This window comes from Histoplasma capsulatum, genomic scaffold (genome assembly GCF_000149585.1).
Source record: "Histoplasma capsulatum NAm1 scaffold_2 genomic scaffold, whole genome shotgun sequence".
Classification (NCBI taxonomy): Eukaryota; Fungi; Ascomycota; class Eurotiomycetes; order Onygenales; family Ajellomycetaceae; genus Histoplasma; species Histoplasma mississippiense.
The window spans coordinates 2,851,812-2,874,360 of NW_001813981.1; the positions used below are offsets into that span (position 1 = coordinate 2,851,812).

The window sequence follows — 22,549 nt, forward strand, 5'->3', positions numbered from 1 at the left end:
GAATGGCGTGGTAGCAGTTGGTACACAATCTCGTGAGCTGTGGAAAGGGTTGATTGCCACAAAAGTAATACTTAGCTTTTCGGAGCCTTCGAGATAGATTTCAAAGCCCACTGATAATAAATTCGCAATAGACAAAAGACCATCTGTGTGACTCAATCAGCTTTTCCTGGGCCTCATGCTCACCAAACTAAACAGTGCAGATGACTTCAAACAATGAAAGATCCTTGAGTGGAGGTGGATGGATCGACAATTAGAACGCCTTCTAAACCGAGGTCTGAGGGGACGGCTTAACCTCTTTTTCTCAGGAGGAATAGATAGTTGCACATTGATATCGTTGCAATTTAGCTTTTTCAACCAGTCCGCTCTTTTTTTTGTGCCCACTCGAAAGAGTTGGTATTTCAGCACAGGAAGAGCGGCTTCATTGGTGAATGAATACACTGTTCATCATAGATCTTATCCTGCATCCCGCGCCCCAAAATACCTGAGTCTGTAGAATCACTGAGCTTGGTATGCCACCTGTCAATAACATAATAATAACTGAAAAAATTGCCCACAAATGGTGATGCCATGCCGCTGTATATGCGCGAAACCCCCTGTTACAGAATTGCCTGTTCTAGCCTGGGACCTGGAATTCTTGGCAACATTTCCATTTTTCCTTCATTTTGTTTTTCTCGGGGATTTAAAGAAGAAAACAATGTGTTTTTATGCCAGTGATGGCGTATAGCTCAACGTCAGCTCAACTATGGAGATCACGAGAGAAGGGTCCCAAGCAATCCATGGATTGAACTTGTATTGTAAAGCTTTGACCGATTAACTAATTATACGCTAGTCCTAATGTGGTCACATAACCGCCCCTCCACATGGCTCGCTCACACCCACACCCATACTATCTCCCTCTCACAAACACAGGCAAGGACGGAGACAAGGCAATTGGACTCATTTGCACTGTTACAAGAAGATCTCTTGTTGTGAGATGGTGCGAGGGGCGAGTTGATAGAGGAATCAGCCACAGAGCTACCCGTGTTGAAGTTGAAAGGACTGGTGGAAGTTTACCTATCTTGGAGGGGGTACAAGCAATAAATCTTGTCAGAAAGAAAAATTGAGAACTGAAGGGCAGGATAGCAAAGCAAAGAAGTCTCAAGCCCAATAATAAATAATACGCCAGATTTCTCTCTTGTTCGGGATAGCATCCCACTCTCCTTTTCCCCCACCGCCAACTTACCCCTCCCAATTCCGCCGCCGTTTCCCGCTCTCCGCTGCTCGTTTCCATCTTTTCCCGGTTCCCTGTACCTCGACGTGCTGCAGGACCCCATTTACGTATATTACGACCCGTCGTGTTCTGCGCCTGAGGACCGCCGGAAGTGCGCCTGGGGCGGATTGGAGAAAAGTGGTATTTTATATTAATCTAATAGCGCCGTGTTGAGAAAGAAAAACAAAAAATCCACGTAGGGGTTGTCCAGGGGTATATATATATATATATATATATATATATATATATATATATATCTGCTCTTGGGAGGCACTAGGGATATCTAGCCATTGACCATTGGTTTGGGGAGGCATTATCTAGGAGTGGGTCAAGGACATATACACACGCAGAGCGGGAGAGAGCGCGCGCGTGTGTGTGAAAGAGAGGGTGTGAGAGCGGTGTGAGAGCTCCGTGAGGAAGGGAACGAAGGCGTGGAGAAGATGTCGAAGATTTGGGAGGTTGATCCGGAGACCAGGAGTAAGGTATGCTGCTTTCATTTGTTCTGAATGTGTTTTGATTGTTACGCCTTATTCTTTTATTTCTTGCTTGTTGATGGAGAGAAAAAGTGTTGTTGATGGAGAGAAAAAGTGTTTGTGAATGGAACCTGGGGGCTGGGGGCCGAGCGGGCGCTATTTGGTATAAAGTGTCAGTTAAAGCACTCAATGCTGATATTGTGGGAACGGTGAATCCACCGCACGACCCGTGCAAAATATAGCTCCTCCTAATCCAGAAGACCAAGGGCAATGATCGATGTTGTGATTGCGGCGCCCCGTCGCCTCAATGGGTTCGTTTTTTCCCTTCCTTTCATGTTTCTTCCCAACTACGCATGTATACAGAAGTATACAAATGGATCCTAGCATATTTTACTATGCGATGCACATTCTGACACAACATCGACACTAATCGCAACTTGCTCTGCCAATCAGGCCTCACCCAAATTCGGCACTTTCATCTGTCTAAATTGCGCTGGCACCCACCGAGGCCTGGGCGTACACATCTCCTTCGTCCGCAGCATAACAATGGATGCTTTCAAGCTCGGCGAGACCCAGCGCATGGAACTCGGCGGCAATGATGCCTGGAAGTTCTTCTTCGACCATCATTCCTCGAATGTCGCGGAAGGTCGGACCTTTGAGGACTCGACTATCAAAGAGCGTTATGAGGGGGAAGTCGGGGAGGAATGGAAGGCAAGGTTGGCAGCGAAGGTTGAAGGGAGGGAATATGTGCCTGGTGAGGAGAAGAAGGTGCCAGCGTCGAGGGCAAGTACGCCGTCTATTTCTGCTATTGGCGGGGGCCGCGGCACCAGTGGTGATAAGAGTAAAACACCCACCAGGTCGATGTCGCCTGTGACACAGCAGGAAGTTCCGGGTACAGGGAGGAAAGAGCGAAATGAGGCCTATTTTGCATCATTGGGGACAGAAAATGCGAATAGACCGGAAAATGTAGCGCCCTCACAGGGTGGGAAGTTTACAGGGTTTGGAGGTGGGATGCCGCTTCCCTCGGACGAAAAGGATGGCAATAGTCCTGGTGGAGTGATCCCTGGCTTGAATGATTTTCAGAATGATCCCGTTGCGGCGTTGACGAAGAGCTTCGGTTGGTTTGCGACTACGGTTGGAAAGGGGGCGAAGACGGTTAATGACTCGTACTTGCAGCCTGCTGTGAAGACGGTGTGTATTTCCTTTTTCCATATTCTTTTTTTTTATCTCTTGAATATACCCTTCCATCTCTATATCTGCATTATTTAGCTTCCTTCCCCTTACTTTCCCATAATGAAAGGTAAGTCCTAAAAACACTAAAACTAACAAATAAGACTAAACAGCTCGCCGAAACCGACCTAGCTGCGCAAGCCCGCATCGCCGCCTCAGAAGTAACACGAAATGTAACAACCGGTACACGCGGGGCCGCGGATGCCTTCACCCGCTTCGTCGAGGGACCTCCTTCAGAACAGCCGACACCGCGTAGGCCTGGTTCCGATTTTGGATCCCAAAGACAAAAGGTCGAGCCGGAGAGAAAGGACTTCTGGGATGATTTTGCTGCCTTGGGAGAGAACAAAAGGAGACCTGGGGCTATTGGGACGACGGCAATGCGAAGGGGGGGGCCTCCCTCTGGTGATGCTGGCGGTGGTGGGGTGGGTACAAAGGTGAAAGAGGATGGGGGCGGTGGTGGCGGCTGGGATGATAATTGGTAGATTTCGTCGGTTACCTTCCGTCCCATTCTTTTCCTTTCCTTTTTCTTTATTTCCCTTGTTCGAGGTTAGAATTGGTGAATTGAATGGGATCTTTGCTTTTTCCAATCTTTTTTTCTTCTTCTGTGGATTGATGTCTCTTCTGGGTTGCCAACCTACCTCTCCAGCGTTTGTTTTCCTCTCCTCCCCCTTCTTCTTTTCCCTCGCCATTTGCTCTGGTTCCTAAGAATTTTTAATATATTTTAACTTAGCCATGTGTAATCCCTACAGCTTTCGGTACGAGGGGTTATAATAGATACATACAACCGATATATTTCTTAGGGCTACTAGCTGTATGGCTGTTTTAGGAGATCCCCGATAACGTCGATACAGAGGTCTACTTTTTGTTAAAACGTTCAATCATCACCAGGGAGAGCCGCAGCACCATGCTCATCCTTGCAACACGCCTGGCTGTTAATTTGCCCGTACGGAGCGCGGCCCATGAGTCGAGTGGAGAGCACCATTGTATTGGCATATTGCGCCTGAAATCCCTCTCCTTCGGAATGTGTGCTGGCTTTTGGGACATAGATTGGGAGGGTGGTCTCGGTTTAAAAGCTTCGTGTCTCGCGAATATGCTGATGCCATTCATTACCCAAGCCTCCGTGACTTTACGGAGGTTCCACGGCTGTGCAATGCAAGTTCAAGCAAGCGGACACTTGTTCAAGCGGCGGAGGTGATATTGGTATTTACTATTTGGCTGATGGTCTGGCTTAGCAGCTCCGTACCAAGGAGGGATATTGAAAATTAAATATTCATTTCAATAACCAAAAACTGCTGCGTAGCTATCGATAGTATGTAAATTACGAGCACCTGGTCTTATTAGACCGCTTTTGAAAAGCCAAATCTAAATGACCTGAGAAAAAAAACTTCTCCTTGGGCTTACTATGTTACAAAATTAAAATTATCGTTGTTTCCGGTTCCCGTGTTAAGCAGCTTCTGCAGACTGCGGTAGGAGGTATCTTCCCACTTTCGCTCCGTTGTGAGCAATGAGAAGTTAGTTATATTGGAATAGTTCAACAAGTCAGCTGGGGGGAAGAAAAAAGGAAAGGAGACGAAGAGAAAACCGCTTTTACAAATGTTAAATTGCCCCCAGAGCTGCCAAAACAGCTCTCTCCCTTTGGCTTTCCATTTTTTCAAACGTATCAACACTCATAACGAACGTTCCCCTCCCTCCAGTTAAGCTCCGTAAATGCTTCAGATAGCCTACCATTTCCTTTAGTGGCACCTTAGCAGTTATAGTCCGCATTTTATTCAAGTTATTGTTAGTAGCAGCGATCGATGAGGATCCAAATTGGTCGGGAGGTACATAGATCCTGGATACATCAATAGGGGGTAGGTCATCATCATTTGACATGGGTGATGATGAGGAAGAGGTCTCGATGTCTTCATCGAGGGACAGAATGTGACCACCTCGAGCTGATGATATATCATGCACAACTACGCCCATATTAGCGTCTGGGACACTGATGGTTACATGCATGACTGGCTCCATAAGCGCGACTGTTGATGCCACCTCCTTAAGGGCAGTTTGAGTGGCAAGGCGTGCAGCAGCGGATAGAGCTGACGGGGTAGTTTCATTTCCAAAAAAATGAGTGTTTATATCGAATGTGGCCGTTACGTGTGTGTTGTGTAAGGGAAAGGAGTTTTTGGGGCCGCGGGATAACGCAGCAATGCAGCCGTTGTATAGGGATGTTTTTATCACGGCAAGATTAAGGTGGCTGGGAAAGAGGTTTTCGGAGATTTTCGTGTTTTTGGAACTACCGCTGTTGGAGATAAGGCCCGGGGCGAGTATTGTGATGCGATTTCCATCTTGTTTTTCGTCAAGAAGAACGTTTTCATGTGCTTCGAGATGTTCCTCGTCCAATTCGTCGGGATTGAAGGGTTCAGCAAGCACCATGCAACCCGCCTTTCCCTTCCGGCCCGCAATTTCTTTGTCGAAGATTTTGGTTATTGAGGCCGAGGTCCCTGATATGCATTCGCGATAACCAATTTCAATTTGGCCCATAGAAGCTTTGACCTTGAAGTCATTAATTAGCCTGTCCCTGGCGATTTCAAGATGTAATTCACCCATCCCGCTCAACAGAGTTTGACCAGAGTTCTCATCAATTGTAACATGGAGGCTAGGATCTTCTCGTAAAACCAATGCTAGCATTTCATGAAGGTTCTTTTCCTCGCTTAGACTGTGAGGTTCAAGGCTCGTAAAGAATACCGGTGGTGGAGCAGGTATCGGGCGTAGTTGTAGTTTATTGAGCGGCTCTGGGGGAGCAGTCTTATTTCCTGCATATGAAAGTAGTGTATCGCCGGTTCGAGCATATTTCAGTCCAACTATAACGCCGATATGCCCCGCTGGGATTGATTGCACTTCCACTGCTTCCGAAGCATACATTTTTAGAAGCCGAGGAGCCCGTTCTGATAGGTTAAGGTGTGTGTTAAATAGAGATGCGTTTCGGTTAATGGAACCAAAATACACCCGAACATAAACCAAAACACCCCTCTTAGCATCGCTCACTACCTTAAAAGCAAGAGAACATCCCTCAAGCTTTTCAAGGGCTGTTTGGGCCGCCGAGTAGCCGGAAACATTTTTCTCTTTCTTCTTTTTCGTTGCAACCTTCTTGTTTTCTTGCAAAATGAGGTTCCCATTCAATAGGCTTTTCAGGCCCCCTTTACCGGAGCCGATGCTAATTTCTGGGTCCGGCCGTTCGTTGGGACTTGGAAGGAGATTCAGCATTTGATCAAGCAGAGGTTGAACGCCGATATTTCGGAAGCTTGCGCCCGCAAAGATAGGCATGACTCTTGTCTTCTTTGAACCGAGAAGGGATCTTCGAAGACTCTCCAAAATCTCAATTGGTTTGACAGCTAGATGGTCCTCATTACGTTCCAAGAAATTTTCAACCATCGTTTCGTCGTGCTCGCTTAGAAGCTCGACAAGTGCGACCCGCGCTTTCTTCAATTCGCTTGCAAATATCTCATCCGTTTCCTCTAGCGTGGCCAAGTTGGACACTGTAATTTTCTTGCCATCGCCACCTTCCTCCCAAAGGAGACCTTGGAGAGAAATCGCGTCACCAACACCCTGGAACCGGCCATAAGCAGATTCGAACCACGGGATTTGACAGACGGCAGGCCAGCAGCCTAGTTTCGAACCTACTTCCTGCACAGTTTTCCCAAAAGCAGCTCCTTCGCGATCGAGTTTATTAATATACACAATACAAGGGATATGATATGTTGAGGCCTGGTTCCAGACCTTCTCTGTCTGCGCTTCAACTCCTGCTACTCCATCTAGAATGCAGACCGCACCATCGAGGATCCGGAGAGAGCGTACAACTTCAAACGTAAAGTCTGCATGACCAGGGGTGTCGATAAGATTGATGGTATGTGACACTGCTGATCTGGGAAGTCCTCTAGCCTTTAGCTCTTCAGGTGTTGGTGTTGTATGTTCTTCTGGTGGTCGTGGAGGCCAATCGAATGTGATTGCAGCCGATTGAATTGTAATGCCTCGAGCTCTTTCAGCCGGAAGAAAATCGGTCACAGTGGACCCATCATCAACTTCTCCGATCCTTCTGGTAACACCGCTATAATAAAGCATGCGCTCTGTTGTTGTTGTTTTACCAGCATCAATGTGAGCAATGATCCCAATATTCCGAACTCTGTCCAGATCCACAGCGGACTCTGACGACTGAGCTCCATTAGTTGAATATCGGCGCAGAACTGAGTGAAAATATGGAGTTGGGATTGCTGGTAATATCCTAGTAGTCTTCCGGATACACCTTGAACAGATCCACGTTGAGGGTAAGCCAATTGGGATCATATTTGGCAAAAAGGAGAGTGAATGGGAGCGGAATGCAGTCCGCAATGGTTCCTAAGTTGACATTTAAAACCAGCAAGGCAATGACAAACAACCAATTGACACATATAAATCCTAGTATCCTTGTTGGCTGCGAATTGCAGAGTTGGTCAAATGGTCAAACGAAAAATTTACCCGCGAAGTCTAAAATTCGGCGCTAAGACATTCAAGCGCCATTAGCGCCATCCGCATCCACTCAGCCTTCAACCTTCTATTGATGCCTTCTGCAGAGGATACCATCCTCGCGCTTGTGAAGCATTTCTTCAACTGTTATATCTTAGCAATCTCTGAATTCCATAACGGAATTACGACAATTTTTTTCTTGTCTCTCGCAGCTCCGACCCTGGGACCTGGTACAATCACCCGTGGCTTGCCGGTGCCTCGTGCTTGTCCTGATTTCTCCCTAATGTGCCTACGACCTTTTGTCTGGTAATCATACTTTCCCTTAAAATACATTGAACAAAGTGCTGCCATCATGGACTATTCGTCACTTCCACACGATCCAGAACATCCTGTCGACTCATCCCCGTGGGGTTCGACTTCACCTCGAGCCGATCGTACGTTCCCCGCATCTGACGTTCCTCCATCTCCGTTGTCTCCCCAGTCACCATATGGCGGCTCAGACAATGAACCCCATCAAGGTGAAGAGTCTGCAACGCGGGATCTATCCGAGCGACTCCAAGGTTCCCAGATCGAAGACCAAATCCATGGAGAACCCACCATCCACCCCCGCTCCAATTCTCAGCAACAACCTCCGCCACGAGCACAAGTTTCGGCTAGGTATCAAACTGGAGCAAGAAATAAAGTGCGCCCAAGTGCTCCCCAGTACAAATTACAGGCTAAAATTACGGGATTGGAGAGGACTGGAAAAAAGGATCCTATCTTGCGGTTTGACGTGCACGTACGTCCCAACCGTTTCCAATTGCAGACTCTGTGGTTTGCTAAATTTTACTACTGTAACAGACAAACATACCCAAGTTCCGAACGACACAATTCCGCGACGTTCGTCGAACACATTCTGAGTTTATCAAGCTTGCTGATCATTTAATATCCTCCAACCCTGAGGCAATTGTGCCAGCCGTACCTCCTCCATTGACACCAGCTGGCGCAGGAACCGATGAGGATGAGATTCGGGTGAAAGCGTCAATGCAGAGATGGTTCAATTACGTTTGTGCCAATGACGCTCTTATGCAGGATGATGAGATGATTCTTTTCGTCGAGAGTGATTTCGGTTATAGCCCCGTCGTTAGAATGAAACAGCCAGCGACTGGAGTCCGGCGAAAAGTGCTGAAACAATTTGCACCTCCTCCAGATGATACGCCAGAACTACAAGATGCACGCCCTGTTGTTAAATTGTTCTATTTGGGAACGATGGATACAGGCCAAAAGATAGACCGTGTTGTGAAAGCCAGAAAAAGTAAGCATACAAAGTCCCATTTGGTAGCGACAGCGTTTAACTCATTTTTAAAGGTCTTGCTCTCGCAGAATCCGATCTCGGCGTAAAAGTGGGCCAGATGCACGTCCAAGAAACCCACCCGGGCCTCGCTAATGCGTACCGTAAACTCGGGAAAGTAATTCAAGCAGTTGGTGACTACCACGCTGCACAGGGGACTGCAGAGGCGACTACCTTTGGTGACCCTCTAAATTACCACTCATCTGATGCCTTTATCGTCAAAGAGACCCTGACGAACCGACACATCCTGCTTCGGGAGTTGATACAAGCTCAACAGACCGCGCGAAGCAAGCGCGCCGCCGCCGACAGATTGAAGGGGAGCACCTCCGTTCGCCCTGAAAAGGTTGACGAAGCCATCAGCTCTCTCGAGGACGCGCAAGCCCATGAAGAATACTTAACCAAGAAAACCCAACGCGTAACAGTTAACCTCCTGCAAGAAAAGCGTCGATGGTTTAAGCGTACGACGTCTGACATGCTACTCAGCATCCGTGAATATACCCTCCGGGAAATAGAGGCTGAGCGTCGCACTCTTAGCACACTTGAAAGCGTCCGGGCAGACATCCGTTCAATCGATGCCTCTGGCGGCCTGAGCCGGCTGGGTCGCGAATCTCATCCTGCGGCTCGTCGGGCCAGCCTGGCAGCAAGTCAGGGTCCCAAAGGCGATGCATGGAGTGGCGTACCGCGCCGCGGTGACAGCTTAAATCGAAGCATAAGTGGAAGTTTTGTCTCACCTATTCTTGAGCATGAGGTTCAGTCTAATGGAGGGAGATCACATAGCCGCTCACTCAGCGGGTCGGGAATGATTGGTCTGCCTGAGGAAGAGGATGACGATCGAGTGGACGCTAAAAATGCGGCAAGCCGCTTGGCCACAAGTACATTCTAAGACCCGGCATGATATGTAGATTATGACGAGACATTATCATCTTCTCTTCCTCTGCTCCTTTCCTTTGCGTCTGGCAGCCGCCACTGAAAACTTGCACTTCTGCGTCACCTTTCTCTTTATTCATATTCTGTACTTGTTTTCTTGACGAAATTCACCTTGCTTCATAATATGAATTCATGATTTATAGTCACACTTACATACCCATTGCGCCACAATAACCAAACAAAAGAAATAATAATACAAACGAGAAAATTTGACTCTTACAGCCCACTCCCACTCACCACCCTCTTGACGTCACTGCTCTTCGCTTCCCGTCCTCGACCAGTTCCCCCAACCCCACAGCCACCAAAGACGCCTCCACTCGCACCACCTGTGCCCGTGTTTGCCGCTCCCCCACGCCTGCAAGCAGACCCTCGTCTTCAACGACTCTCAGGACGCGCGCCAACTGCGAGTCTACTTGATATTTGCCATATTCTGGTGTGGTGGAGTGCGGGAGAAGACCCGCATGGCCCCTCTCAACATTACCTACTTCTACGGTCAGTCTTGTGAGAGACTGTCGTAGGGTGGAGATCGCTGAGAGGGATTGCGAGGTTGTCGAGCTCAGAGCGGTGTAGGCCTCGCGAAGGGCTTTGTTCTGGGCTTGGAGGACTGCGAAGGCATTAAGGTTATTAGTTGCTTTCTGATGTTGTCAGGGGGATGGTGAGGTGGAAGTGAGGGTTAGATGAAGCTGTCAGGAAAACCAATGCTGCAACGGTTGAGGCGCGTTCGAAAACTGGATCTATGATGGGAATGAGAATAACTTACTGCTCATCTCTCGCTCTGGCGCTCGCTTTGCCCTCTCTTCTGCCTCCTCCCTCAGGGCCCTCATGAGCTTCCTTCCCGCAACCGGGGGCTCTGTAAAGTTCATTGTCAGCATTGAACGGGGAGCGTCGAGTTAATGGCATTTTGAGTGGACATATCACAGATGAGGAAACACAAAGGGCAAGGGGTCTCAACCTCCTGCTATCTCCAGAGGATATGAAAGCCCAAGGGCTTATACATTAAGGGTTGGGTCAATATGCCACTTGGATAGATAGCAAGAGAAGTGGAGCAGGGGGTGGTATTGTGTATCAACACAGCAGAGATACGTGGGGGTGGGTGAAAAATGAAAGGGAGGTGAAGATGAAAGTGAATATCAGAACTTCCTGGGAGTAAGACAAGTGGCAGACAAATAGTGAAGTGAGTCTGCTCTCTTCACTGTTGCAAAGAGTTTAAACAACCTTGAAAGTGACTTACCACCTGCTTTCACTTGTCTTGGCGCATCAGCGACCCTTCCTGTCTTATGATGCGCATAGAGACATTCATCCACAGTGTATTTGCACTTGCCTTTCTCATTCCACCACCAGCAAGTGAGGTGCTTGACTGAAGGCCTTTCCTTCCTTGATTCAGAAGTGCTGGCTCTTGACTCAGATTGCTGCAAGCCCTGCTGCGAAATACTTCTCTGCATATCTTGACCCATTGATTGAATTTGAGAGTGAGGTTGAGGCTGAGAGGTCTGATAGATTTGCTGTGCTTCAGCTTGCTGCCCCATTGTGAATGGTAGAGAATGTCTGCCTTGAAGAGGAAATTGGTTCCCATTGTTCTGCACATGCGGGGTGTCTACTCTTAGCTGTGGTGCCTGCAAATGTCTATTTTCTTCTTGCTGAGCCTGTCTCATTTCATTTGCCATTTCAAGCATGTGTCTATCTGATACACTTCCCTGCAAGCCTGTGAAAAAAGATCGTTGTGCAGTGTTTGGCATTGAGTTGGGTTGAAATGAAAATCTTGACATCAGATGGAACTCTTCACTGGTGAGAAGTGCTGCTCTTGCCTGGCTTGTTTGGATTTCAGGACGCCATGCGGTTGTGGGATGGAGGCCTGCTAGCCTATTCGTTTCTAGTATGTCAGCAGTCAGAGACTGGCTCTGTCGAGAATACTCCACGGGAATTGGTCCAGGGCTATCCAGCGGGTCAAGCATTCTAGAATGGAGAAAGGAGGGATCATGTTCAGCCATTTCCTTCTTCACCACGAGATAGCGGGAGGAATCGTCCTTGGGTATTTCAAACCGCAATGAACGTTGAAAATGATGTTTATTTGTGTCCAAAATCGGAGAAAATAAGCGCAAAAAGCCGGTTCTTGAAACGAAACCTCTCAAAACGGAAATCTTATCCACCCGAGAAATGAAATATTTTTACAGAAGTCTTGGATACTTCTGTTGTCGCTTGATGAAATGTCCTTGGTGTTGGGTATTCTCTGTTGAAATTTGGAAATCTATTACAAGTTGAATTGCGTTCCGGGCGTTGTTACGAGAATGTGGGTTGATCCAGGGTTGAACCAACAGCAAAAACAAATTGACTCCGAAAGGAAACGCTCCAAGGATGTTTTCGAAAAGAGGATCTAAATGAACCGATTCGCCAAGAAGTCAAAGAATGATTCTTTTTTCGTGGTCCAGATGGGATATATGCGGCCGGACAACGACAAAGGAGCCTCGCAATAAGCAAAAGTCAAGACGATCAAGATGACAGAAATATTGAACGGTTTAAAAGTTATTGACAAAGAGAAGTTGCTCTTTGCTTTGTGTTCCCAACCAAGGAGAAAAGGGGTAAGCAGTTGAAATGGATATGATGATGGAAAACCAATGAAAGAACAGAGTCCAAGGGAAAGAATGTCAAAACAGATAAAGGTGTGATCACTGATGGAGACTCATGGTGAAGAAAAGAAGAAGCATTGTTTTTATTTGATATTTCTTTTATATTGAGTGTTATGTGGTTCTATGGTGTGTTGAAGGCCCTCAAAAGATCACGTGGAGAAACTTATGCTGAACTTCTTGGGATTAGGAAGATGAATGAGATATCTTGCATTGCAGTTTACTTGTTTGTCTGGACAATAAAAGTCTGGGGAAGCAAACGACTACGACAACCTGCTCCTTGCATTTCGATAGAATTCCCTGTCATTATATATAGGCAACGAGCCCTCACATCGAACCTCTTGAGCAAAGGATATAGAAGAATATAGAAGAATATAAACTATGACCCTTTCCTCCTCACAGCGAAATATTGCTCAGATACACCGAATACAAACGCTTGGTATTATTTACGTGCAGCCATTCCAAAAGGGCCGCCCTCCTCCCCCCTGAATCCCGGTGGCTGCTCCTCAATATCCGGATCCGTGAAATACTTCACCAAGCCGTCATTCGGCACCTTATACCAAGACGAGTTTCTCTCTCACCCAATAATACACTGTTGATTTATTCAACGTATCCCATCCTTCTTCCTTAGATCCCGCTTCCGCTTCTCCTCTCTCCTCCCCTTTCCCGCTCTGGCCCCACTTAACGTCCCAATCATCAATGGAGCCCCCAGCCAGCGAAATCCTCTCAGGGTGCTCATTCATCTGGAACACCAAACTGGAGCCACACTTGTCGCAGAAGCCACGACGGGCGAAGGTGCTAGCCGAGAAATATTTGGGCTGGCGGTCGTTCAGCCATGTGATGGCTGCTGTGGGGAAGCGGACGTATGTTTGGAAGGGTCCGCCCGCGGTCTTGCGACATTCAACGCAAAAGCAGTGTGACATAGAGATAGGAAGGGAGGTTGACGCATAGAGGATGTAGGAACATGCACAGCCGCCCACGAGGACCGGAAGGGAGTTTGTGGCTGTTGATGTGGTTGTGGACATTATTGTTTTATTTTATTATTTTTATTTTTAAACTTTTGAAGAAATATTACTTCGGAGAGGGGGGGGGTATATATCTTTTCTCTTCTCTTCTTTTTTTTTTTAATAACGAAGGGAATATATTGTATATATATGTGTTAGAATGGTGTTTTCTTGGAACCCGTCAAGCAGCCATGTGGAAACGAAATTAACTTGGAAATGGAATTATGGAGGCGAACCCGAGCGGATAATATACCGTGGGGAAATTTCACATCTTGGCTTCAAGTTTGCTCAACGCGGGGTATTTCCAATAGGGCGTGAAATCCGATGTCAAGAATACGAGGTTGCGGGAAGCATACAAGATGTATTACGTGGGAAGAACATCTTGGATCCGTAACTAGGTAATGTACCAGTAGTTAGCTAATCTTGGATATTATCAAGCTGCTTAGAAATCTTATTTTCGAGAAATCGTTTCTGAATTTGAGCTCGCTTCCTCTGAGAATGAAATAAATAGCTGGCGCGATTCCCGATGGTAAGTACGTATTCGTGGGCAGAGTTTGAATGAATGTTTCTCTCTGTCGGAACTGGATAAAGTCCGAATATTGACCCAATTACTGAATATCAAAAGAATAATTTAATTGCTTATTATGACTCCAATAATTACATGATAACCAGGCAGTATTTATAAGAAAGAGAATGCTAGAATACATCGGAGCAGTGATCCGGTTTCCGGAATTGAGATAATAGAAGATCCTTGCTAGTGCAATCAACAGAATCCGCGATATGATATATCACTTCTCACACTCTCATTCTGCGGGATACCAGGAATATATACAGATGTAGTAGCTGTTGAGCCTTGGGCAAAGGTTTAACCACAAAGTTAGTTAGCTACATCAAAAGGAACGAGGTGGGATCAGAACATTCATGGTCTCTCAGCCATACGACCCCAAAACCCCACCTTGCGAAATGTGTCTGTGGATCGGACCCACAATGGCAATTTTCCCCTTAAAAAAAGTCAGAGCACCGTCTCAAACCCACATTCTCTTTGGACGGGCTGATAGTGACGGTTGATACTATTTAAGAAGGCCCAGTGCAGGCATATATCGCCTTAGCGAGTTTACATAGTGAGTGCTTCGGAGAGGTCTTATGGCATGAGAAATATGCCAAACTGCAACATATATGCAATCCTGTCGGCGAATCGAGAGAAGTTTAGCGATAGTTTAGTGATAAGAGAGGATCCTTCTAGCTTCTCATAAAAACTACTACGTATTCCAACCTTGAACTCATTGAGACTCAGGTTCAAGAGCCGCCCCTCACACCATGCGCTTTCAATTCCGTGCCGTGTAATTCATCAATATGGTATTCTATTCGAAAATACCTAGACCTTTGCAAGAATTCCCCCCGAAACTCAACACTACGTGCCTGTTGTCCCTCTTTGACCTTCTGAGTCTAGCGATTTTCAGAAAAAGAGCTCAGGAGACCAGTCAAGTCATTGCGACTCCTCTCTTGGACGACTCTTTCTCAGTTATCTTCGATGGTCTTAAGCAGGCATTGAATGTACAGCTCGCCATCGCTATATACTAGTAATGGCCGTACCATGCCCATAAACTGGGTCTCGAGATGCCTGTGTGCGATGTACAGTACCGCTTGGGAAACATCATGACACCTCGTAGTATAAATAGAGTGGCTGCGTATACTGTAACTCTCAGGGTTTTCCATGTCCCCCGGTGTCAAAGGTCTGTTAGGAGTGTTACTCTTGAGGGACTTTGCGATAGGGGTCCTCAAAATAACCTAGGCTCTATCTGCGACATATTTGCTGCTTCCGCGGCTCTGCGTAGGGACAGTAGGTAGCACGGGCTGGTTCCGATGAAGTGAGGCCATACACATTGCCGTATCAAACCGCAAAGTGCCACAGGCGGGTGAACTTCCGTTTCGAACTATCTGCAAATACTGGGCGCGAGAACAGTTTCCAAGGGGCTAGGATTTGCATGTCTGCTAGTTTGGGCGTCGGCAGCTATTTGTGGCGGGCGGGGGAAGGTGCTCAGTTGGTTTGGCTGATACTGAAATAAATAGCTAGATGGCGACTGCGTAAACTAATTATTGTCGAGAATCCGTCCATGGAGCCATTGGGTTTGGTAAAACGTACGCAGAGACGTGTTCGATTCGACTCAGTGCTCGATGGCGGTTAAAAGTCACCAATGACATCATCGCGGGCAAAACGCCAGAATCCAAGAATGGGGGAGACACCCCACTACTGTCCATCCCAACATCGAAATCAAGGGCAGCAGGTATAAAAGCGACCACAACTTTGCAATTATTCTCAAACTATCCAATTGCCATAACTGTAAATTACTGCGATTCGGTTGATATTCAACATACTCTGCACCCTCGGACTAAATTATACCTGAGCCTCAACCCACGGTGTTAAAATGGCACCTCATAAGGTCTTTGTGTGAGTAAAGAGCCCATCCAACCACCTTGACTGAGCATTCCAGAGAGGCATTCTGACAAGAGAAGGACCGGGGCTACTGGATACATCGGGGGAGATGCCTTCTTCCGTCTCAATGAAGCCCATCCGGATTGGGAGTTCACTGCTCTCGTCCGCAATCAGGAGAAAGGGGCGTTGGTTACTAGCAAATATCCAAAGACCAAACTTGTGTACGGGGATCTTGATTCCGCTACGATTCTTGAAGAAGAGGCACGAAAGGCAGATATCGTCTACCGTACGGCCTCCCTTCATGACATTCTTCTAATATTTTAGGAAATGCTTGCTAATTTTTTTTTTTTTTTTAATTTTTCAATTTGTTTTATTTGAACAGACTTTGCAGACTGTGACCATGTTGCTTCGTCACAAGCCATTGCAAAGGGCATAGCTGCCCATACATCCGATCGCCCAGGCTACTGGATCCACACTTCGGGAACGGGTATTCTCACATTCGAGGATTTAGGCAATTCGACCTACGGAGATCTTCGTCTGAAAGAATACGATGACTGGGACGGTATTGGTGATGTGACGTCTCTTCCCGACGAAGCTTTTCATCGAGACGTCGACAAGATCGTCTTGGAAGTCGGCGAGGCTGCTGCCGATAGGGTGAAGACAGCCATTGTTTGCCCACCCACTGTATATGGCCCCGGGCGAGGGCCGGGAAATACTCGAAGTGCTCAAATATATAATCTGGCAAAATATGTTCTTAAGAGAAAGAAGGGGCTTCAAGTAGGCAAAGGCGAGAATGTCTGGCACCATATCCATGTTCATGATTTGAGTGATCTGTTCCTCCTCCTTGGCGAGGCTGCGGCTGCTGGCGGCGGGAAGGCGACTTGGGGAAAGGAAGGGTATTATTTTGTAGAAAATGGGTCGTTCGTTTGGGGCGATGTGGAGAAGGCAGTAGCGAAGATTGCTTTTGAGAAAGGATTCATCGCCTCCCCAGAGGTGGAAATTCTGGATGACAAGCAAACAGCAGATTTATTTGCATTCGGGCCTTTCTCATGGGGAACTAATTCGAGAGCCCATGCGATTCGTGCGAGGAAACTTCTTGGTTGGAATCCGCATCGACCAGATGCCCGTGAACTTCTACCTGATATCGTCACTCTTGAAGCGAAAGCTCTAGGTCTTGCTTGAAATAGTCGCCTCCTTCTTTATGGGTGATATTGATTCCTATATCTAACCCCTTCATCGCATATGCCCTTCATCAATTTGGAAGTTGGGCCAAGGGACTCAATCTAGTTTAAGTTGCTAATACAAATCTTGTTATTGTATATAAATCTCAAGTGTTTGTCTAGTATAGCCATGTGTATTTGAGAATTTATCAAGACAATCTAACATTTCCAAGTTGGCTTCTCACGTGTCTGTTTCATCTCATTGACAGCTACTCCGTAGGTTTTGTGCCAAGCCACGCCATGCCCAGCCTCCCGTTCTGTGTTGTAATTAGGTAGAAGTGCATGATTGTGTAGGTTTGAAGCGATCCGCCCATTGAGCTCAAGCTGTGGTTAATTTTAAGTGTGACGTCCGGCTGATCCTCCCTTAGCTGCCGAATTCAGGTCAATTGGAATGCTACCTGTGTCGGTGGCCGGCAAATTTCGGGCGGATGAATATTGATTGACGCCCCTTGTGGGTTTTGGCAACGGAATAACTAACGCAATCTGACAGGGCTTAAGTCCATAATTTCAGAAGACATGTTAGATAGCATCATCAACACCAATGCAGGAAGAAGCCTGTGATGGGCCGAGGTATGTGACTAATAAACAGACCACAGGTCACGCAGCCTGCACAATCTGGTCCTTGCAGCCGTTGATCCGTACTCCCCGGATTAATGTTATGAATCCAATGGCCGGTACGACCTTTCCTAGGTCCACCACGATTTGTGTAATTGGAAAGAGGCCTGGCAGATCATCCTTACGCAAACTGCTCTCTGTGCATTATATCCGTAAATTCGGCTCTCATGCTGCCTTTCTCAGCTACATACATAACGGCATGAGGAAGGATTCTGCTACTGTCAACAGGTCGCCCACCAAATATCACGGCACGTAGTACAAAATTTGGCAATCAAGGCGCCGTTTATGAAGCCGAACACAGGCATAATTATCATCAAGGACAACCATCGCAAACTTGCGACCAGCCGCCCATCACTACGGGTGAACGGTTAGCAGAGGAACCTTAGAGATGGGCATGAAAGTACTTGCGCCAGAGCCTGTTGTGGCGCCGAACCAGAGGAAAACCAACCGCGAGCAAAAGAACTATACGAGGGTAACAAGACGCGACATGGGTGTGCCGATGGTTCAGACCCACTGGATGGCCATCAGGAGCAAGAATACCAAGGTATATACCAGTCACGACAAAGAGGGAGATGGATATGTGAGCTTCTCGCTGATGAAACGATAAGCAATAGAGCAGACAGTTGACCGTGAAATCAAATACTTTTGCAAATTGCGATCGTGACAGACTGGCGATGTAGGAGCCAGTTGTGCCGGACGTTGCAGAGGCCGATATTCAAGCTGCCATCCTGTGAACTCGTTCTTATCCAGTATAGAACCTCCCCACGCACCTCAAGATGTGCGCGATTGAAGCCATTGTTGATACCACTGACAAAACCTACGTGCTAGCCCTTGCGGGAGGGGCTCTCAGATAGAGTATATAGCGAGAAGCTAATTATCCCTACTTTCACTCTCTAAAATGGTGATTCGGATTGTGGTTGACGATATCGCCCTAGTGAGTATCAATATTTGACATTATCGCTTTAGTGTAGTTAATACAAAGTAGAATGATTCTGCAATAAATTATTATCGCGAGGTCGCTCATGTATGGACCCTTTTTTTTGGGGAGGGGGGGGGAGGGGTTTCCATACCGTAGAGTGCACAATTGCATCCGCAGCTTTTCTTTTTACGCCTATTGCACCCCAATTTAACAGAAGTATGTCGAAGCATAAAAACAGTAAGTAGTCGTTGCTTTAGCATTGCCATCATGATGTTTGGAGAGAAAGTTGGTATGGGCGAGTACTTTTCGATATTGGCTGTTGGCAGCCGTTGGCATGCAGTTGGTTGATGCTCTCTGTGATTGGTGAATTAGACGCTTTACACCAATTTTCGCTTAGCGCGCGATACTTGCGGCTTGTTCCACATCGAGGTGGCTAAACCAGATTGAGAAATCTGGATCCAACTGACAAAAGGCGATTCACAGAGACAAAACAAGATTTCACCGCAAAGCTGAAGAAGCCGTGAAAGGCCTGTGGGCCTCCTTGTTTCATGATTCCATGTGGATAGTTCGTGACAGGTAATCCTCCCCTTTCATCTTCCCGTGCTACCTAACCTGGCGCTCACTGAATCATTCCTGTCCTCGCAACAGTACAAGTGCAGGTAGAAGCCTCATGAATTGCTCTTTCAACGCCACATATTTTATTCGCCTGAGCGACGACGCGTCCCAAATCATCCACCATGGCTCCTCCGGCTGGCGGGAAGCGTAAACGCGGCGATAGGTCATGGTCTGGAGATGCGGGAAACGATGGCCCGCGACCGTCTCCTCATCGTCCTGGAAATCTCAACCTCGCCCAGCAGCAACAACAATACCAGTTCCATGGCCAAGGTCGGGATTCGCAGGACAACCGTGGCAGAGGGGCCAGAAGAACGAGCAGAGGCAATAATCGGAACGGTACACCAGTGTCGAGAGGAAGTGACGCTCACAACTCTCATCAGAAAGAAAGCTCTCCCTCATCGAGATCTGTCATGCCATCGCCTAGAGAACCCCAGGAACCATCTCAGCCGAGTAGGACGCCATCGACACCAATATCTAGTGCCATAGCTAAGCCTCAAGCGACCTACTATTCTTACGATTACGTGACACAGGAGTGCATTGATAGCTGGATGTCGACGGGGAAGAAAAATATCGTCTTAGCTGGGATCAGCGCCCGGAATATGAAAGATTCCGCAGTTATCTCGTCTGTCTTCCAGGAAATTATCCATTCAGTTTTTGAAGGCCGAATATCTGCAGTCGATGGAGGGACGTGTGTGAACGAGATTATAGGCGATGATGGGACAACCGACATGGGTGAACTGAGCGACCCAATTATTCCAATTTTCGATGCACGTTCTCTTTTCCTTGATACCCTCTCTATTTTAACAGACGCGGATGCCTCACATTCAAATCTTCGTACTTTTGTATTTTCGACAGGAATCTCGGCTTCGTTGATGCGACAACAGCTCGAAACCCCTTTACTACAGTCCCTGGGCCTAATCCGCGACACCTTTGCTCGTATGGGTATTCGTAAACAGACGAATCTACTTTATCGACAGTCAAATTATAACTTACTACGAGAAGAGTCTGAAGGATACTCTAAATTGTTAACGGAACTGTTTACGACTAGCAACAATGAGCCCCCGTCTGCCGAAGTTGTTGAGGATACCTTTGAAAGAGTCAAAGCTATGATTGGAGCATTTGACATGGATGTTGGAAGGGTACTTGACGTTACGCTAGATGTATTCGCTGCAGTGCTCGTGAAACAGTATCGATTCTTTGTTAAGTTCCTTCGAGTCAGCTCTTGGTGGCCGAAAGACGAAAATATCCTTCGCCGATATAGCGTAATCTCGGAGCCGGGTTTACCGAAATGGGCGCTACCTGGATCTGCTGATGTCTACACAGAGAAGACCGGGAAGAGGCTCTTCGTATGAATGAGAAGCGAGATTGTCTTTTCTGGGACAGAGCTCGCAAAGTTGGCATCCGTGCATTTTTCGAAATAGGCCGAAGCCAGATATTAGACCAAGACCAATTAAAGTCCATATCCGAACTCGGAAATGTCGCCCCAGATGATGAAAATGAGACTCGGAAGTGGATCGAGCAAACGGGAACGCTCCCACCAAAAGGAAATAGAGTTGCAGCGCAACTTCTGGGATTCAAGTTACGGTTTTACTCGTCCAATGCTCGAAATGCCTTTGACATCTTACCCGATAATCTCATCTATCTAGCTGCTTTGCTTATCAAAGTTGGTTTTATATCTTTACGGGATCTCTACCCTCACCTTTGGCGTCCCGATGAGTCTATGGATTCGCTGAAAGAAGAGAAAATGAAAGAAAAAGAGCAAAGAGAACTGGCCTCTAGGCCTGGTGCTGGCACAATGAATGCTTTGATGATGGCTGGTGCTCTGAGTGATGACACCATACCTGTACCGGCCCCCAGACCTCGAGAGGCCGATACTCGCGCAGCAACACCTGCTAAGGATCAGGATCCGGATAAGGCGGCTCAATCGAAAGTCGATGAGACCAAAGACACATTACCCGAACCAGCTGACCAGAAAGTGCTTCTATTGAAAAGCCTGCTTGCTATTGGTGCCTTGCCGGAATCTCTTTACATCCTTGGTCGATTTCCTTGGCTATTAGATGCGTATCCGGAGCTCCCAGAATACATCCACCGTATAATACACTATTCTCTGAGCAAACTCAGTGGTTTGTCGCGACCAATGTCGTCAAGGAATGACATTAAGGATCAAAAGAAGATCGCCAGTTCGGATCAAGCAAGCCTTCCAAAGGGACATATCCGTTTGGCTGATGGACCCCCTCGACGTGTCCTTCGTTGGGCGTTGCTAGATAGAGAAGATACCAACGATGGAACAGATTATCGATTTTACTGGGACGATTGGACTGATAATATACCCATTTGCCAGACAGTAGATGATGTATTCGCCTTGTGTGAATCATTTTTGAATCTTTCTGGTGTTAAAATCGGACAGGATCCAGGACTGTTGACAAAATTAGCCAGGCTTGGGAATGAAAGTTTACTTAGCGATCCGTCGGACTCAAATCGGACTCGATGGCGAGATCTTTGCAAACGTCTCCTGGTCCCTGCTTTGAGTTTGACGAGAGCGAATCCGGGAGTTGTAAACGAAGTTTTTGCACTGTTAAGTCACTTCCCGCGAGAGGTGAGGTATTCCATTTATGCTGAATGGTATTCTGGCCAAACTTCCCGACTTCCTGATATCAAATCCGCGTTCGATCAAGCGCGAGCGGAAACGAAGGACGCTCTTAAAAGATTAAGCAAAACCAACATCAAGCCGATGGCTAGAACATTGGCAAAAATCGCGTACGCTAATCCGGGAATCGTTATCAGCGTCGCGATAAACCAGATCGAAGCATATGAGAACTTGATTGAAGTTGTGGTGGAATGCGCAAGATATTTCACCTACTTAGGATATGACATCCTTACCTGGTCACTAATCAACTCTCTTGGGCAGAAGGGAAGGAGTCGGGTTCAAGAGGGAGGGCTTCTAACTAGCAAATGGCTCAATGCCCTTGCATCCTTTGTCGGTAGGGTATTCAAACGATATTCTACCATCATGGACCCTGTTCCTGTCCTTCAATACGTTGGCGAACAGCTTCTAAAAAATAACTCCACCGATCTAGTTATTCTAGAACAACTTATAAGTTCGATGGCAGGAATCGTGACTGACACAAATTTTAACGACTCTCAAATTCAAGCTATGGCCGGCGGCGAACTGCTACAGTCTCAGACCATGTTACAACTTCTTGATAAGCGCCACGAATCAAAGATGACCTCCCGGCGACTTATGAAATCTTTGGCAGATTCAAAGCTTGCGGGACAGCTTCTTATAACTGTTGCACAGGAACGGGCCACCTGTATATTCAAGGAATCCGAGGCTGATGATGAATTAAAACTACTTGGTAATATCTTTGACGAGATCCATCGACCTCTCTACTGAATACATCGATCTACTTAGGAGCAATTTCACAGTTGA

General features: G+C 47.0%; 6 protein-coding genes across 6 annotated transcripts; 4 read left to right on the forward strand and 2 right to left on the reverse strand.

The window, feature by feature from the left end:
* Window positions 1-1,689: 1,689 nt before the first annotated feature.
* On the forward strand, window positions 1,690-3,434 carry HCAG_02915 (conserved hypothetical protein; the record flags this gene model as incomplete). Its single annotated transcript, XM_001542694.1, has 3 exons — window positions 1,690-1,731; window positions 2,176-2,913; window positions 3,066-3,434. 3 exons carry the CDS (start codon window positions 1,690-1,692, stop codon window positions 3,432-3,434), a joined length of 1,149 nt encoding a protein of 382 aa, XP_001542744.1.
* Window positions 3,435-4,395: 961 nt separating this feature from the next.
* HCAG_02916 (elongation factor G) lies at window positions 4,396-7,275 on the reverse strand (the record flags this gene model as incomplete). Its single annotated transcript, XM_001542695.1, has 2 exons — window positions 4,396-4,413; window positions 4,678-7,275. The coding sequence occupies 2 exons, from the start codon at window positions 7,273-7,275 to the stop codon at window positions 4,396-4,398; spliced, it is 2,616 nt and encodes an 871-aa protein (XP_001542745.1).
* A 511-nt stretch (window positions 7,276-7,786) lies between these two features.
* HCAG_02917 (conserved hypothetical protein) lies at window positions 7,787-9,647 on the forward strand (the record flags this gene model as incomplete). The annotated part of the gene is made up of 3 exons (XM_001542696.1): window positions 7,787-8,212; window positions 8,275-8,728; window positions 8,782-9,647. The coding sequence occupies 3 exons, from the start codon at window positions 7,787-7,789 to the stop codon at window positions 9,645-9,647; spliced, it is 1,746 nt and encodes a 581-aa protein (XP_001542746.1).
* A 2,885-nt stretch (window positions 9,648-12,532) lies between these two features.
* On the reverse strand, window positions 12,533-13,337 carry HCAG_02918 (predicted protein; the record flags this gene model as incomplete). Its single annotated transcript, XM_001542697.1, has 2 exons — window positions 12,533-12,544; window positions 12,894-13,337. The coding sequence occupies 2 exons, from the start codon at window positions 13,335-13,337 to the stop codon at window positions 12,533-12,535; spliced, it is 456 nt and encodes a 151-aa protein (XP_001542747.1).
* Window positions 13,338-15,742: 2,405 nt separating this feature from the next.
* Window positions 15,743-16,932, forward strand: HCAG_02919 (conserved hypothetical protein; the record flags this gene model as incomplete). The annotated part of the gene is made up of 3 exons (XM_001542698.1): window positions 15,743-15,765; window positions 15,831-16,036; window positions 16,133-16,932. The coding sequence occupies 3 exons, from the start codon at window positions 15,743-15,745 to the stop codon at window positions 16,930-16,932; spliced, it is 1,029 nt and encodes a 342-aa protein (XP_001542748.1).
* Window positions 16,933-19,241: 2,309 nt separating this feature from the next.
* On the forward strand, window positions 19,242-22,513 carry HCAG_02920 (conserved hypothetical protein; the record flags this gene model as incomplete). The annotated part of the gene is made up of 2 exons (XM_001542699.1): window positions 19,242-20,465; window positions 20,576-22,513. 2 exons carry the CDS (start codon window positions 19,242-19,244, stop codon window positions 22,511-22,513), a joined length of 3,162 nt encoding a protein of 1,053 aa, XP_001542749.1.
* Window positions 22,514-22,549: the final 36 nt, after the last annotated feature.